Source organism: Schistocerca serialis, chromosome 3 (genome assembly GCF_023864345.2).
Source record: "Schistocerca serialis cubense isolate TAMUIC-IGC-003099 chromosome 3, iqSchSeri2.2, whole genome shotgun sequence".
Classification (NCBI taxonomy): domain Eukaryota; kingdom Metazoa; phylum Arthropoda; class Insecta; order Orthoptera; family Acrididae; genus Schistocerca; species Schistocerca serialis.
In genome coordinates this window covers 832,948,257-832,964,520 of record NC_064640.1, presented here as the reverse complement: position 1 = coordinate 832,964,520, position 16,264 = coordinate 832,948,257, and the positions used below count along the sequence as shown (strand labels likewise).

Below are 16,264 nucleotides of genomic sequence, written 5' to 3'. Positions count from 1 at the left end.
GTCTACCGGTATGTGTTTACTGGTATGTGTTTTTCCGCTGCTAAGAAAAGGAACACCACCACGTTGATCCTGTTTGGACGCATTGGGTAATAATGTCGCCATAGTTTACCTTTCTGCATTTACTGCACGAATGTCAGAAAGACACGAATGCCACACTAATACCTTGCCAACAAATTGGTACTTATATGTCCGCATCAGACTCGCCACACACAGTTCAACAAAAACTGACATTTTGATTACACAGAATGGGCATATGATTAGTGAGTCTGGACAATTTGAATCTGTAGGTATTCAGATAGATGGTAAGTTGTCATGGAAAGCCCGTGGGTAGGATTTTGTTCAAAAATTGAATGCTACTACTGATTAAGTTCAACCATTAAAGATGTTTTAGAACATGTGACTGTCTATTCAATGTAAACACACAGAACTGGAACCAATCACTGTTTTGCAATAGTTATTTATTCATTCCATGCACGAGTTTTCAAGCCTTTTCAGGCTCATCTTCAGATGGTTTTCAGAAGTTGCATAGCTATTTCAAGCATAATGCTGGGTGCTGGTTTGCAACAGTATGGGCCGCTTTTGTTGTTAGTATCCATCTGTTTGCTTCCATTGTGATGACCAGTTGGTACCACAACACTCACTTTCCCACAATATGTATGCACATGCTAGATGCTGGCAAGGTTTCATTATCACAGTGTATATGCGCAATATTGTGTAAAACTGAGTGATGTGGGATGAACTGGCCATCACAATGGAAGCAGTCAAATAGATACTAACAACAAAAGCTGCCCATACTGTTGCAAACTAGCGCCCAGCATTATGCTTGAAATAGTTATGTGACTTCTGGAAAACCATCTGAAGATGAGCCTCAAAAGTTTTGGAAACCAGTTCATGGAATGAATAAATAAATATTTCAAAAAAGTGACTGGTTGCAGTTTTATGTATTTACTTTTAATGCTGCTATTTTCTCCATTAGAACAGTATCTGAAGTAAGTGATAGCCCAACATGAAAATTAGTCTACATTGCTTATTTCCATTCACTTGTGACCTATGACATTGTATTGTAGAGTATTTTTGGCTTAGAAAAGAGAGTTCAATCAATATGTTGTGTAAGTTTGAGAATCTCTTGTCGACCCTGTTCAGGAGCCTTGAAACTTTGACATTGGCATCTCAATATATACACTCATCATAAAAAGTTAAGCATATTTGCAAATTACCTACCAATAATCACTATGAGCATTACTTTTGTGTTTATGTAGGAAGGTGGTTGTGTAAATGTTGTGAACTCATTTGTCGTTGCCACTTTCCCTCATGGGCGTTCCTTTTATGTGTATGTATGAAGGTGGTTGTGTACATCATGTGAACTCATTTGTCGTTGCCACTTTGCCTCATCAGGGGCAGTGCAATCACGGCTTGTAAACAAATACAGTACACCAGAGCTATGAATGCACAGTTGTCCGTGTGCCTCTTAATGCAGCAGAATGCCTCAGCACAGGCTCTGCATGGCAGACTGTATCAAAATTGTCACATAGATGGGATTAAACACAAGACAAGTTGACATTGTGAATATTGTTCATGTTAATCAAAGTGTTGTCTCCAGACTGTGGAAAAGTTCCAGGAAATTGATTCAATAGTGGATCGACATCGTGAAGACCGTCCACGCAAAACTACAGCAGCTCAGGACCGGTATGTAATGATATCTGCACAGAGACACCCTATAAGGAGAGTGACTACTCTGTGCCATGAGCTTCAAGAAGCCACGGGGGTTACCGCAAGGACCCAATCTGTGCACAACAGACTTTATGATAGGGGTTCGTACAGTTGAAGACCTCTCAAGACTCTAGCACTCCGTCCACATCACAGGGGTGCTTGCGTAAGAGGGGCTAGAGCACGTGAACCTTGGACACGACTCCAATGGACCAAAATGCTGTTAACAGGTGAATTGCAAATAGGCTTGCATCCTGACAACAACTCTATTCGCATATGGAGGCGAAAAGGGGAATATAGACATCTCTAAATGACTGTGGAATGTCACCAACAATCCGGTGGCTCAATTTTATTATGGCCAGGTATCGTGTAGGGCCACCGCACACCACTCATTCCAATTGAAGGCAACATGACTACTGCAGTGTATGAAAACAACATTCTACAACCCATAGTCAGTTGTTTTGCAGAGACTTCACAGTGTGTGTTGGTATCTGACAGGATGTGAGATCTGAGGAATGGATTGGTTAGCATGCTCCCCTGATATAACTGCATAGAGCATACATGGAGCGTGCTCAAAAGAGCGATTTCTAGTCGTCAGTATCCTCCATTAATGACTGAAGCTCTCAGGAATGCTGCCATTGAGGAGTGGAATGAACGTCCCAAGAGGCCTGCAATGATTTGGTACTGAGCGCGCCCTGTCCCATTCAAGAGTGCCTGAGGGTTCGTTGAGGACCTATGCATTACTGAACAATGTGCTATACAAATCATTTAATGTTTTTTGATGTTGGAGGTCGTTGCAACTTTTTTTCCCAAATGTTCCTTTTTCATTTCATAATTGGTTCCAAGAGAATGTATAGCTTTCATTTGCATAATACTCCGTGACATCAAAAAATACAGTATAAGATATCTATCTTATTTTGAGATGCAAGAACCAATTACGTGCTTAACTTTTTTTAATGGGTGTATATTTTCTTTAGTGTTGTTTGTTGGTAACAATATGAGCGTATTCCGAGAATTAGCAACTAGTAGGCAGAAATCGAATCTGCATTTGTATTGCGCCTTGACTCTTGTACAGAAAGGCATGCAGTATTCTGCTGCATTCATTTTCAGTAAGCTGCCACAAGAATTAAAAAATCGTAGCAGTAATCTTTGCACTTTCAAGTCTAAACTGAAGACTTTCCTCATGGCTCACTCTTTTCAATTTTTCAGGGAGTTCCTGGAAAACAATTAAGTTAATTCTGTATTATATTGTTGATTATGCTAGTATATACTCGCAGCTTGTCATCTGCATGGGATTTGTGTGTATTTTATTTTTTGTGTTATTACTTTTCTGAAGTCAATTTCATATACTGACTTCATTCCATGACCATGGAGATTCGCTACTTAATATGGTCCTATGCAGTACATCTAAAATACATTATAAATAAATAAATAAATAAATAAAGCAAAGAAGATGAGCTCAATATCAGGGATGAATTTCAGGTTGAACTGAAAGAAACTTTTGGTGACAATCAACAGAATGTTACAACAACAGAAGAATTCATCAAGTGGTACAAGCACATCAAGGAAAAGCAATAGAAAGGAAGAGGGTTGATTCCTGAAAGAAGTCCCTGTGGAAGTTAAAGAAGACCACCATGATCTCACTACTCTCGTATACCAGATTGTAAGAGAAGAGAGACAGCATTTTGTGGCAGCCAGAACTGTCAGACCAAGTACACTCAAGAATTGGTGACCAGTAATGTAGACCCCATACATCAGGAGGTAATAGAAAATGTTGAAGGAGAAGTGTATTGTTCTTTGAAACTAATCTCCACCACCTGTGGGATGTGCCATGAAAAATGGACTTGGACTTATGTTGCTGTTGTCAGATGATAACCCAGCATCCAACTAACACAGGTACAACCAACTAATCCACCATGTAAAATGCCCTGCAGAAGAACAGACATTTGAGGGTGGAGGACAACAAACAGTTTGTTTTCACTGTTGGTGGCGTGGATACTTTGTACGCTACTGCAGCGGAAGAAGACTATTAGATGACTATTATGCCACAAGACATCAGCAATCACAACAGTGCTATTCGTACCAGTCAACTGCAAACGATTACAGTCGATCTGTGGACCGAAGCTAATTACTGTATCCACAATGGGTCACTCCCCAACACGCCATAGGCATTTCCTGTCACTGTACGGAGGTACCGGACACTCGGCTAACCACCGAAAGGCTGCCACAGATGAAAATCGTCTGCGGACAACAGGTATCGAGATGTCAGGAAAACTCACTGACATCATTCACGGCCGACTGTGTCAGGTGCTAGTGAACTCTGGGGCGTCTTTTTCTGTTATGTCAAATGCTTATTGCTAGCTAAAGAATACTGCATTCTGTGATACGAAAATAATTGTCTGGAAGTCACAAAAAGGAAATATGTGTAGCTGACAGGAACACGTATTGCAGGAATAACTATCGATAACAGAACACAGCCTTTAAAATTTGTCATTTAAACAGAACAAAGTCACGATATTATTTTCAGGGGAAAGTTGCTGCAGGCATCACAGTGTGGAAGATCAGAGCTCCAGACTGATAAAGCTATTTCAACAACCACAGATAACAAAGATTGCTTCCGGGCATTTGTTCGCCACCGAAGTCATCGTTACACCTTCCTCGACGTCGAGACATCTCCCGAAAGAAATCTACAAACCAGTAGTGACAATAAGCATTCTAGATGGGCGAGGAGTGTCACGAGCAGCCACAACTCGTCCCTAAAGGTACGTGCTCAGAGATAGCCGAACCAGTCCAGGAGGGTCAGCTTAGTGACACCGGTGAAGAAATGTGCTCTACTACCACTACAGACGACACAGGGAAGGAAGCTAGTATCAAACTGCCGATAGGACCTGACGTCATCGAGGGACAGTGTCAGTTGTAGTCCTTCTGCATCAGTTTTCGGACGCTTTCAAATCCCGAGTGAAGAGCAGCCAGAGAAGCAGCCTACGGTAAAACACCGTATCGACACTAAGGATAATTCACCGATTGGCCAGCACTTGTATAAAGTTTCTCTGGTAGAATGACGGATGATCCCGGAGGAAGTGGAGATGATGCTGCGAGGTAACATCATTGAATGTTTAGTGTGTCCTCGGTCCTCTTTGATGGTCTTCTCCGACGGTCCTTGTGAAGAGCAAAGATGGCACATGGCATTTCTGTGTCAGATCTCAGGTACTGAACAATATCACAAAGGAAGATGTCTGTCCGTTGCTGTGTGTCGATGACACCCTGGACATCTTCGACGGAGCAAAGTATTTCTCAGTTACGGACGTGCTGACAGAACATTAGAAAATCGAGGCTGACCGGGAAAATACTGCACGCCTTCCACACGCGAATGGCCTCGCAGTACACTTTAGTAACAGGTTGGCAGGTACGGTCTTGATGTACGTCAACACGGAACAGAGAGAGTGGGATCGGTACTGCCTGTAGTGACATTCGCACACGACTGAGCGAAGCGAGAAACTGAAAGCTTCTCACTTTTCTTTCTGTTCTGTGGTTGCGAGGCCAAAATGACTGTGGATACCCTATTCCTGTTTCGGCTGGACGATACTCGGGATGACTAAATGAAACGCATTACAAAGACCGAAGGAGCAAAGCAGCTGGCTCGAATATGAACCCTGTATGCCCAGATTAAATACCGAATGCACTCTTAACGCCGAGCACCGACCGGTGAAGTACAGCCGAGGGGAGTCGGTACGGAGTTTTATACCTGTGCGGATAGTGAGACTATTGAAAATGTTACTGTAGTCCTAGTTTGGGTCTCGTCGAATCCTTAATCGTGTGTCGCATAACAACGTACGACATTGAGGACTGTAACCCTTTGTCACGAAGACGAAAGCACGAGTCCTCTGTGTGAAGCCCTGGTACACTCCAGAGACACACACTGACGGTGGGAGGTTCGAGAAAACTGAAGACCAACTCGAGGATCCTGGAGCTTTGAAGGGAGGGGCTACTTTCGATGCTCGTACTAGTGAAGAGGATATAATGACATGACCACAACGTGAGAATCCACCAGCACTGCCATACGGAGGACCGTTGACGAGATCTAGATCTAGGGTGCTGTAGTCTGCTCCAGCGAGAACTAATGATGAAGCGAGCTGTGGCACGTGAAGTGTAGTGGTGTAGTGTAGTGGTTAGCATCGTCAGTGGGTGTGCTGTTGGTCACGAGTTCAGATCCGACCACCAGCAGTTATTTGTTATTTAGTGTTTATCATTTCTGGGAGGTTCTAGAAATATCCTATGTTTGTAATGTTTTAATAATCTGGAGTATTGAATGTCTGTATAAATAGCTGTAGTCTCTATGCAGGAGGTCAGTTCTGGTCTGGGTATTTTGGTGTCGATAATAAATATGCTTTGAGTTCTAAGTGTCGTGTTTTTGTTTTGATATGACAATATTTCTCACAGACAGCAGCAGTGATCCACTACAATTCCAAACTAATGGTGATGGTATGCTGTCTTATATTTAATGAGGTAGGAGTCGCATTCTGTTATCACAGTACATTTACTTGCTTATGAGATGTACAGTTGGCACCATAGCATTGTTTAAAATGAAATGCAGCATCCATGCAGACAGGGGAAAGTTGTGGATGTATTTTTTAATGTTCTATGACTGGGTGTCATTGACAGGAAAACTGGTTTTTCTGGAAACAGCTGCCGGTCATCTTGCAGGAAAATTGTTGGTTCCTGTTTTTAATGCTGACACTAATGACTGAGTTTGCATATTCTTCCAGTATTTTCATTCAATGATGCTTTAGGCAGTAGGTGAAACAGTGAAGGGTTGGCATTGTGTGGTCACCTAGGGCTGATGTCTTATCAGATTTTTTTTTTTTTCTGAGATAAAGAACAGTGTGCAGTAGTACAAACATCAGGTATTAATCTATAAAATTTCTAAACTATGAGCAGTTATATAGGTTTATGACCAAGGAATAATGGATAAAAATGATAATGTCCCAATTTCTTCTCATGTATATGACAGAGAGGTGTATGATGCCTTTTGTTAATACATTTGTGCTTAATAGATTTAGTGATAGTGGCTGTGTTGGAGAGACAGCATGATTGTAATCAAAACAATTGGAATGATTAGGTATAATGTGATAAGGATGCTGTGAGATCTTCTATTGGTTGTTGGAGTAACAGTTAAGTGCCCTATTACAAGAACAGACAATTTTGCAGAAAATGCTTCAAAAAGTAATAGAGAGAGAGAATCCTAATTAATAACTGATTTTTAAGTAGACCAAAATAATAATATTTAAATCAATTGAACAAAAAGTGTGAGAATACCTTGAATGCACCACATTTCCTGTATTGATATTTTCAAGTTCAATTCATTGTGACATAACCTTCATCCACTTTCATGTGAGATAACATAAAACTATATAAAACCAACAAGAAATTTTTTAAAACTTTTGTAATATTTTTCTTTTGTGTGTTTCATTTTTATCTACTAATTCACTTTGCTGTGGTTCTTATTTCTTTACTGAAATAAATATTAAAAATGTTGAATACTTTAATATGTCATTTGGCAGTTTCATGTGGTCTGTGCATTTCAGGCAAACGAAGATAAAGTGTTGGTTGCACCAGCACAGACACCTGTTCCGGTCCAAGTCACAAAGAGACTTCCATTGGCACTCTCAGGAGAGAGTATAGTAGTTCAGGTTCTTGAAGCTGATGATGATGATGATGATGATGATGATGATGATGAGGATACAGACAAAGAATAGGGAGCTGTAGTTTTGGGAAATGTAAGTAAAAGTTTCTACACATTCCGTCTAATAATTTTAGTAGATTTTTTTGTAAAAATTTAGCAGACAATTTAATTTTAATTTATAAAAGTGATAACTTGCATGAGAATATTCCTTAGTGCACCTATTGGCAGTGCCGAACCCCCCCCCCCCCTCACCCCCCCCCACCCCCCAGTCACACACACAAATCATAGTCGAAGTAATGAAAAAACCCTCTGTTTTAAAATATGAAACTGTGGGTACTAGCAGAGATCACCCATGAATTTCAACTACCTTAGTTCTATGAGGAGGACACTTGATTCCAAGATGATTGTGTCCCAATTCAAAGAGTGGCATTCTTAAAGAATGGTTTAATCAATATGTGAATAATTTGTTACTCTGCTAAGTTCAACAGGCACCATATTTCAACATTATTGAACACCTTTTGTGACGGGGCCCTCACACACTTAATATGTATGCGCAGTAATATTGTGCCAATATATTGCAGGAAAGTGCAAGGCCAAGGACAGCACAATACAATTGCGCAATATTCATGCCTTTGTAGTGAACATGTTGGTGCGCAAAAATGTGGAACTCATATGTATTGTTGCTTGCCTTGCAAAACACAAGCAGAAATTATGTAGAATAGATGAAATTAGCCTGAAAATCTTCCAGTACATGTTTCAATGGGTCACTGGCTCATTCACTGTGTCGTAGCTTCATAAACAACAAAAACTAATTAAAAATTAAACAAGGAAATTGTAAATTATTGTGTACACATGCTGTGTTTTCTGTGTGTCCTCTACTGTAACAACTGTTGCAAAAAAAAAATAAATAAATAAATAAATAAAAATAAAACAATTATTTACTGATTACTAATTGAAAGCTTATGTGATCTGATGTCTGTGGAGTGCAAGGAAGAAAAACATGTATGCTGACAGGACAGCTGCCCTGATCCTATTTGCCAATTCTGAAAACTGCTATAAGTAAAATAAACTTTTCTGCTGACTATCATGACACATGGGCTTCAGTTCCCTCTGCCATTTTGGACAATGAGGTATATGGCATCTGAGAAATGAAGTTTGTGCCTGTTTACAAAGTACTGCATGATGCTTTAATATACATACTCCAGCACACGCCCTGATCTTTTGTCATCTAATTTTTTCATTTCTCTGCAGAAATTCATTCAGTGTGAATTGAATTTCTCTTGATCTCAGTAGGAACTGCTGTTTATTGCACATCACTGCCCTTACATGGTACAATATACATTGTCATATAGTGAATGTGTGTCAGAATTGTTTAAAGCTCTCTAGTCTACTTCAATATATTGTACAGACTGTCAATACTGCTCATAGAGGGGTCAGTATTATTGCAAAATAAATATTGAGCATGGGAGGGCTTCTCAAGTTTTTGAGCCGATAATTCAGTACGTGCTTCCTCCTCAGTTAAAGGTTGTGAAATCCCTCTGTGGGTCCGGGGTTTAGAATAGGCCCGAGGTATTCCTGCCTGTCGTACGAAGTGACTGAAAGGAGTTTCACACGTTTCGGCCTTTATGTGATAGTCCTCTGTAGGGTTTGATCTCCATTCTTCGGATTTTCCCGAAGAGCGAGCCAATTGGGGAAAGGTGCCTTATAAGGTGGATCGTGTCCATCGTGCATTGAGATCTTTAGCCTACTTTCTTGTTGCTGCATTGCAGTCCTGCCCATTCTCCATCTCTTGGGCGAGCACACCTTCCTGGGTTCATTTTCGACCATGCACTACGCAGTGTCAATTTCTACGTCGACGATGACCATGGACTTCTTTGCACCTGATATCCAGCTCGGTAGCCAGTCCATTGTGGTGGGGCTGCCACATACCCTGTTGGTTGTAGCCCCCCGACCACACAGGGATCGCTCTGCTGATGCCTGCACCATTATCTCCCTATTTATGCCAAGGGGTAGATGCCCATCCTCTGAGGTATCGGGACTCCCGGCAATGGCCATCCTGCCAGGTGGCCTTTGCTACGGCTGGGTTGCGCCTGTGGGAAGCGCCCCTGGTCAGAGTGGGTGGCGTCAGGGCGGATGGCACATGATGAAACGTAGTCCATCATCTCTTACTGGTGGTGAAACACCAGCAGTCTCTAAGCGATCATGAGCTCAATTCAACACACAGACATATGACCCCAAATTATTCCCCTCCCTGGCCACACCATGGGAAGAACGTCATGCTAAGGATGGCAGCGGATCTTATTCGCCCCAGTACCTTAGATGTTCAAGAGCTGATGGGGAATCTTTCATGACGATGAAGCCTCAGTTTTTTGTTGAGCATTTAGAGGACAAGTTTGGGAAGGTGGAGGGCTTGTCCAAAATGAGATCTGGGTCAGTCTTGATCAAAACAGCATCTTCTGCCCAGTCACGGGAGTTACTTGCTTGTGACAAGCTGGGGGATATTTCTGTAACCATCACTTACATGGTCCAGTGTATCATATTTCACAGAGACCTTCTTTTGCAGTCCGATGATGAGCTGCGCACCAATTTAGAGTAGTGAGGTGTACATTTCGTGTGGCGTGTCGACCGGAGTCCGAAGGATAATCAGGTTGCCACCGGTGCCTTCATCTTGGCCTTTGAGGGTGATACATTGCCCGAGAAGGTCAAGGTGATGGTCTACCGGTGTGATGTAAAGCCCTATATCCCTCCCCTGTGCTGGAAGTTCGGCCATATGTTTTCCCGTTGTACTTCTAGCGTCACATGCCGAAATTGTGGACGCCCATCACTTTCCAATACTCCATGTGCCCTGCCTCCCATCTGTGTCAGCTGTGGAGAGCACCATTCGCCTTGCTCGCCTGACTGCAGGAGTCTCCAGAAAGAAAGGAAAATCGTGGAGTACAAGACGCTGGACAGACTGACCTACACTGAAGCTAAGAGAAAATTTGAATGCCTGCATCCTGTGAGTATGACATAGTCTTAAGCCGCTGCTACAGCAATTCTGGCACCGTCAGCTTAGTGGTGAAGGCTGGAATTTGCATGCCAATACCACAATTGGACATTCACTGAGTGACGATAAATGGCCTTTCCAGATTAATTGGTCAGGTGACCGTTGGTGTGTATGGCATGAAACATCTGAAAGCAAGGTTTATCAGGCTGGAGGTGGGAATGGGGGTGTGGGACATTCCTGCTTAAATGCGATCTATTGGCTGGAGCCCGCTGACATCACGTTGAGGCAGCACAGCATAGCATAGCACAGCAGTCTGATTATTCAGTAGATGTACTGCACCACACTTGCTTTGGGGTGTTATTCATTCATTTTACTTTCAATTTGGTTCAATACATAGTTGAACAAATTAAATAAAGTGGCATGACAGATGTATTACACATTAGGAAATGATAATTAAGATGAAACATAACTCACTCGTTTGGTGTAGAAACAGATGGTAGTGTAGACTGTTCCACATTTCTGTTGCCGTTTATCAGATGAAGGTGAAATCCATAGCAGCTTCCTCCTTGTGCATATCTCTTTATAGTTTCCAATTTTGCTTATTGATTCAGAGACCTAATCCTTAAATGAATGTTCTTGTTCCTACATAAAGAGCAATAACTGTGTGGAAACTGTTTCAAAATAGAGCACAGAGACTTTACAACATTTTTTTGTTTGCGCACTCCGTTTCCATTAAAATCAACAAATTCTCCTTCAAACTGCAACATGTTGTTTTTCCGTGCTCGTATTGGAGAGTAATGATCATCGTGAGATGTAATTGATATCCAGTCTGCAATAGACTCTTCTAATTCACTTTCTGCTACTGGAATACCTAACAATTTATCATTGTTTTGGTACTTAAATGCAGTATAACTTGCAATGTATTTCACTGCATCTGGAAGAACATCCAGAATTGCTGCACAACCACACAGTTTTACCTCATCCATACAAATTATAAAAGTGGGTGTGCGTATATATGTATGCATGTATGGGGCATTCAGAAGCCAAGCTGACTGACTCCATCAAATGAAAATGTTCAGTACAAACAATTAGTTATTGAGTTATTTTAAAAAAAGCTCTAAAATTTTTCAGCATATTTAGAATAAACTGATGTTAAGGTTACGTTTTCAGCACTTTATAAATATATAAAAAAATTCAATGGCTGTCTCTCCCATAAGAAAAACTGCTTTGTATGGAGTGAGTCACATTGCCGACTGAAAGGTGTTGACAAAATATTGTGAGTGGTTTTAATACAGGCAATTTTATGAAACAAATAAACACAAGCAGGACCATTTTACATGAAAAAATCACAAGTATTAATGTAAGTAATTAAATAGTACTTAATGTACAAGTAGAAAATGCGGTCTCCCCCCCCCCCCCCCCTCCCGCACACCATGGAGATCAGTCTTCATGTACTATAAAGAAGACCATGTGGAACATCAGCTAGACTTTCTAAAGGTCAGTTTCCATTTTTGTGGGGATATTAATTTTTCCAAATGGCATTTCTGGTGAGAAAGTAGTTTTATATTGGATAGCAAATGGTTCAACCTTCTCAGTATTGATCCATCTCATTGTCAGCTAGTTAATTGTTTCACCTTCAACATTTCTTTTCCTATGGGTGATATATTTTTCTAAGTTTGCTGTTGAATGGAAGTTTTCGTGGTTCATTTCTGTTAGGTAATCAGTGTTTCTTTCCTTGCAGCTAAGAACATCGTCATACTGATCTCTTAGACAAAAGATGTGATGACTAGTTTTTAGTCTCTTTTTAATAAAAGAAAAATCTGTATCATTTGGAAGGTAACTGTGTCCTGGCGGAAGGAACTTTTAAGACAATAGTTTGTGTTACCTCTCGTATTTTGCAGGTATTTTATAAGACGGAGAAAAACATTTGTGTTGCAGTTTTGATTGCTGCATGAGCCAGAGTATGTGAAAATATGTTTGCCATTACTGCATTACTGCCATGGAGAGTCAGGTGCTCTATTAAACAAGAGCTTATTTCTTGCAAACCTCTCGAACCACCAGTTTGGGACCATACATACATACATACATGTAATCTATTTTGTAATTAAACATGAACACCAAAATCATGGACATAAGAGATCCTTATAACATTGTACGACATTTAGTTCGGGAGGTGTGAGGTCATAAACAGTGAATGTGTGAAAAACTACTGCATCAAGCATGATGGTTAAATTTATTACTTCTTTGCTGCTAACTCAATTTGCAACACATTTCGGAAACAGTAATCGCATGTGCCACTGAATGTACCTAAAAGACTGTATCATTACATGACATACAGTACAGGAGATATGACATTACAAACACAGAGATGCTTGAGAAACGGCCACACCATGCATGATATTTTAATTTATTATTTCATTACTACTAACTCTATTCACAACACATTTTGCAGACTGTATCACATATGCCACTTTATGTACCTGCAAAATTATATCATAATACAGCATGTAGTTCAGGAGATACGATATAAACATTAAGATGCCTGAAAATGAAACTGCAGGTTGAAATTCGCTAGACATATAGCCGAAATATATGTACAAATATGCATGAAATATGTTAAATATGTGTGAAATAAATTTGACATGTAGATATACGAGCAAAGCCGTCTGTAAACAACTCATCGTAAACCCCTGGAAAAATTTCTGATTTGGTACACACACTGGTTACAATTTGGAAAGAAATACTGATGGGGTAAGAACTGCCAGTCTCTTGTTTGGATGACTGTGATAATGTGGAGAGAGAAAGGAGGAGGAGGGCAGATACTGAGGGGTGAGGAGGAGAGAGGCACAGATAGGAGGAGACGGACAGAGCTAGGGGACAGAGAGGGCAGAGGAGGAGATTGACACATTAAGGAAATGGCAGGAGATGAACATAGAGAGGGGGGGGGAGGAGGAGACTGATAGATAGAGGGGGAGGAGGAAATGGACAGAGAAAGGAAAAAGGATGAAATGAGATGAACAGAGAGAGGTGGAGGAGGAGAGGGAATGAGCAGATGGACGGAGGAGGAAGCAGCATATTGACAGGGAGGTGGAGGGGGGGGGGGGGGGAGAAAGGAGGATATGGACAGAAAGAGGAATGGGAGGAGGTGGTTAGACAGAGACAGGGGGAAGGAGGTGGACTAATAAAAGATTGGAATAAATACGTACCATGGCAATTCCAAGTACTCAGCTAGCATGTTAATAAATTTTCTTAGACGTTCACAGCTTCTGGGATTTCTCGCGTTGGTGATCCCTCGACAACATTTATACGGAGTTAATTTGTAATAAAACTTAGGGATACAGAATCTGGGTCGACATTACACTGAAAAAGACTCTGCATTTAATTCTTCAGTAATTGGTGTGTTTCCAGAGAAGGAAGTATCACTTGCATTACCTGGAAATTTAAGGAGACACACTTCATTTCTCTCTTCAAATACAAAATATTTCTAATCCTCATACCCTAGGAGAAAATTTTTCCAAGCAATCTTCATTTAGTCTGGAAGTTAATATGTAGCTGACTTTCATACTTTTTAGACTTTCAAAAAGTCCAAAGAGAGATCTTATTGACGTAATGAAACCTTTTTCGAAAGGCAACAAACTGTCTCTATCACCACCTTGCACTCGGGAACAAATGTCTAGGAGTCTCTTTAGAGTATTCTCCTGAATTGTGACATTCATTCCACATCCCCGTTGCAGAGGTGAACATTCATCTTTTGGAACTCTTAGAGCTCGAGAAATCAAAGACACCAATAACGAATTCATTCTGCTTTGCACGTCCTCTTAGATTTAAGTGTGCTTCAGTAATGTGGTGTGTTATCATTAGGTCACTTTTTTATGTTTAAAAATTTATTTTAAGATAATTTTTTAGCTATAATTAATTGGAGTGTTATTTATGCTCTTGCTTCTTACCTCTTTGCTTACATCCTGGCTTTGTGCAGTTTATTCTCCATGTCAGTTTATGCTGGGGATTGCTTTGGGTAGTAGCTTCCTTCTGGAAAGTAAACCTAGAAGTTTGTTTCTTGAATCTCATTCATAATCTTCAGGCCAAAAATGAATTGAATGTGCATGTACAGTTACCACATTCACTTTGGCTGCATGTTTGTGTCGAACTGTTGCTCATCTTTGGGAAATGCGTGATAAATAATGTTTGTTATCTTTTGAGCAATATTAATGCATTGTGCCACAGCCCAATTTCAGTGACCCTTGCTCACGATTGACACAAAACAAGTTATTTTCTTTACACGCACAGCCACAACAGTTCTCAAAGCGACATCAAGGCGTACAGAGGCGTCAAAGAACTTCTTGCTCACCAGGAGCCAGAATGGTTTACCTCCGTATTCTGTTGTCCGTGGGAGGAGGGAACATTATGGTCTGGGGAATGTTTTCATGGCATTCCCTTGATGATCTTACCATTGTGGAAGAGAGAGTGCAGCAATGAAAGTATGCATCTATTCTTGGGGACCATGTTCGCCCTTACTTGCAATTTGTTTTTCCTAGGCACGTTCACATGTACCAGCAGGACAAGGAGCATGTCGCACAGCTCACTTTACACATGTGTAGTTCGAAGAGGGCCAGGATGAGTTGACTGTGCTCTCCTGGCTACCAAACTCCCCAGATTTAAACCCGATCAAGAATCTCTGGGACAACCTCGATCAGACTGTTAGTGCCATGGATCCTCGACCGTGAAACCTAGCCTAGCTGGCCACAGCACTGGAGCTGGCATGGCTCCACATCCCTGTTGGCACCTTCCAGAACCTTATTGACACTTTTCCTGCATATCCTGCAGTGGTCCGACACTGTGTGTGTGTGTGTGTGTGTGTGTGTGTGTGTTTGTGTGTGTGTGTGTGTGTGTTCTTGCAATAATTATATCAGTTATCAGCATCACTCAGTTCAGTTTGTGTATATATTGTTATTTTTGCAATTTGTTTAAACATTATGTTGAAGTCGAAGAATGTTTTTAATGAAGCAAGCAGTAGCTTTAAATGTCCTATACAGTAAATGCAATAAATTGTTTCAGTTGACGCTTGATGATGTGTCCGCTTCCAGCAGTTTAACTGCTGAAATAAATGTAAACAGGTATGTAAATTTCATATTTTTGATTGTGAAGAGGGAGGTGGTTGTTGTTATTTTAATGTATGAACAGTCGGCAAAAAAATGTATGCCTACCACATATTTGACCAGTTGACTGACCTGCATTTTTTTCTTTTTTATTTTTTTTTTTAAATTTTTATTATTTGCTGGTGTTCAAAGTTTAAAAATTTAATTTTATGGTATGTGTTGCAACTTTGCTTTGCTACTCTGTTGCCTTTGATATTCATTCACTTTTCTCCCTTTTAGTATTGGAAGTTTGCATGCAAGCGTAACTGATACTGCAACACAGAAGAAATCTTCCTTTCGACAAGGTCCTCCGGCATCAGATAGACAATAATTCTCAAAGAAACTGGTTAAAAACCATAATTTAGGAAAACAAAATTTAACAAAATGTTTGGTAAGATGTGTTGACATAAATCTGTAAATAAGCAGAATGTGTTCACAAATATGTTTTTTAAATTTGAAAAATTATATATTGATATTGCCTGTGATATTAAAACAAAATGTTTTCATATACTTATTGAGCATTCAGCCATCCTCTCCCCTTTCTCTCCTTACTGTTAACGGTAGTAATTAGAGACTGGTTTATATGCATTTGGATGTTGCTTATGCATTGGCATATTTGGCTCCTCCTCACTGGTTACTGCATATTTTGACTAAAAACTAGTGACGAGGCATATTTTCACCTATGTTTACAATATTTTAAAAATTTAGATGGGCAGTCTCTAGTTCGATCTAGTTTTGATGTCTTACAGATTG

At 40.5% G+C, this 16,264-nt stretch overlaps 1 protein-coding gene across 6 annotated transcripts in view; it reads left to right on the top strand.

The window, feature by feature from the left end:
* The window catches only part of LOC126470826 (heat shock 70 kDa protein 14-like), a 605,676-nt gene extending 589,690 nt beyond the window's left edge, over nucleotides 1-15,986 (top strand). For 5 of the 6 annotated variants that reach the window (XM_050098842.1, XM_050098839.1, XM_050098840.1 and 2 more), the window contains exons 8-10: nucleotides 7,293-7,484; nucleotides 15,432-15,490; nucleotides 15,752-15,986. In XM_050098842.1, the coding sequence (XP_049954799.1) occupies nucleotides 7,293-7,463 (171 nt within the window). In that variant the 3' untranslated portion in view covers nucleotides 7,464-7,484; nucleotides 15,432-15,490; nucleotides 15,752-15,986. The remainder of the gene's footprint in view (nucleotides 1-7,292; nucleotides 7,485-15,431; nucleotides 15,491-15,751) is intronic. The other variant, XM_050098837.1, reaches the window with a different exon arrangement.
* Nucleotides 15,987-16,264: the final 278 nt, after the last annotated feature.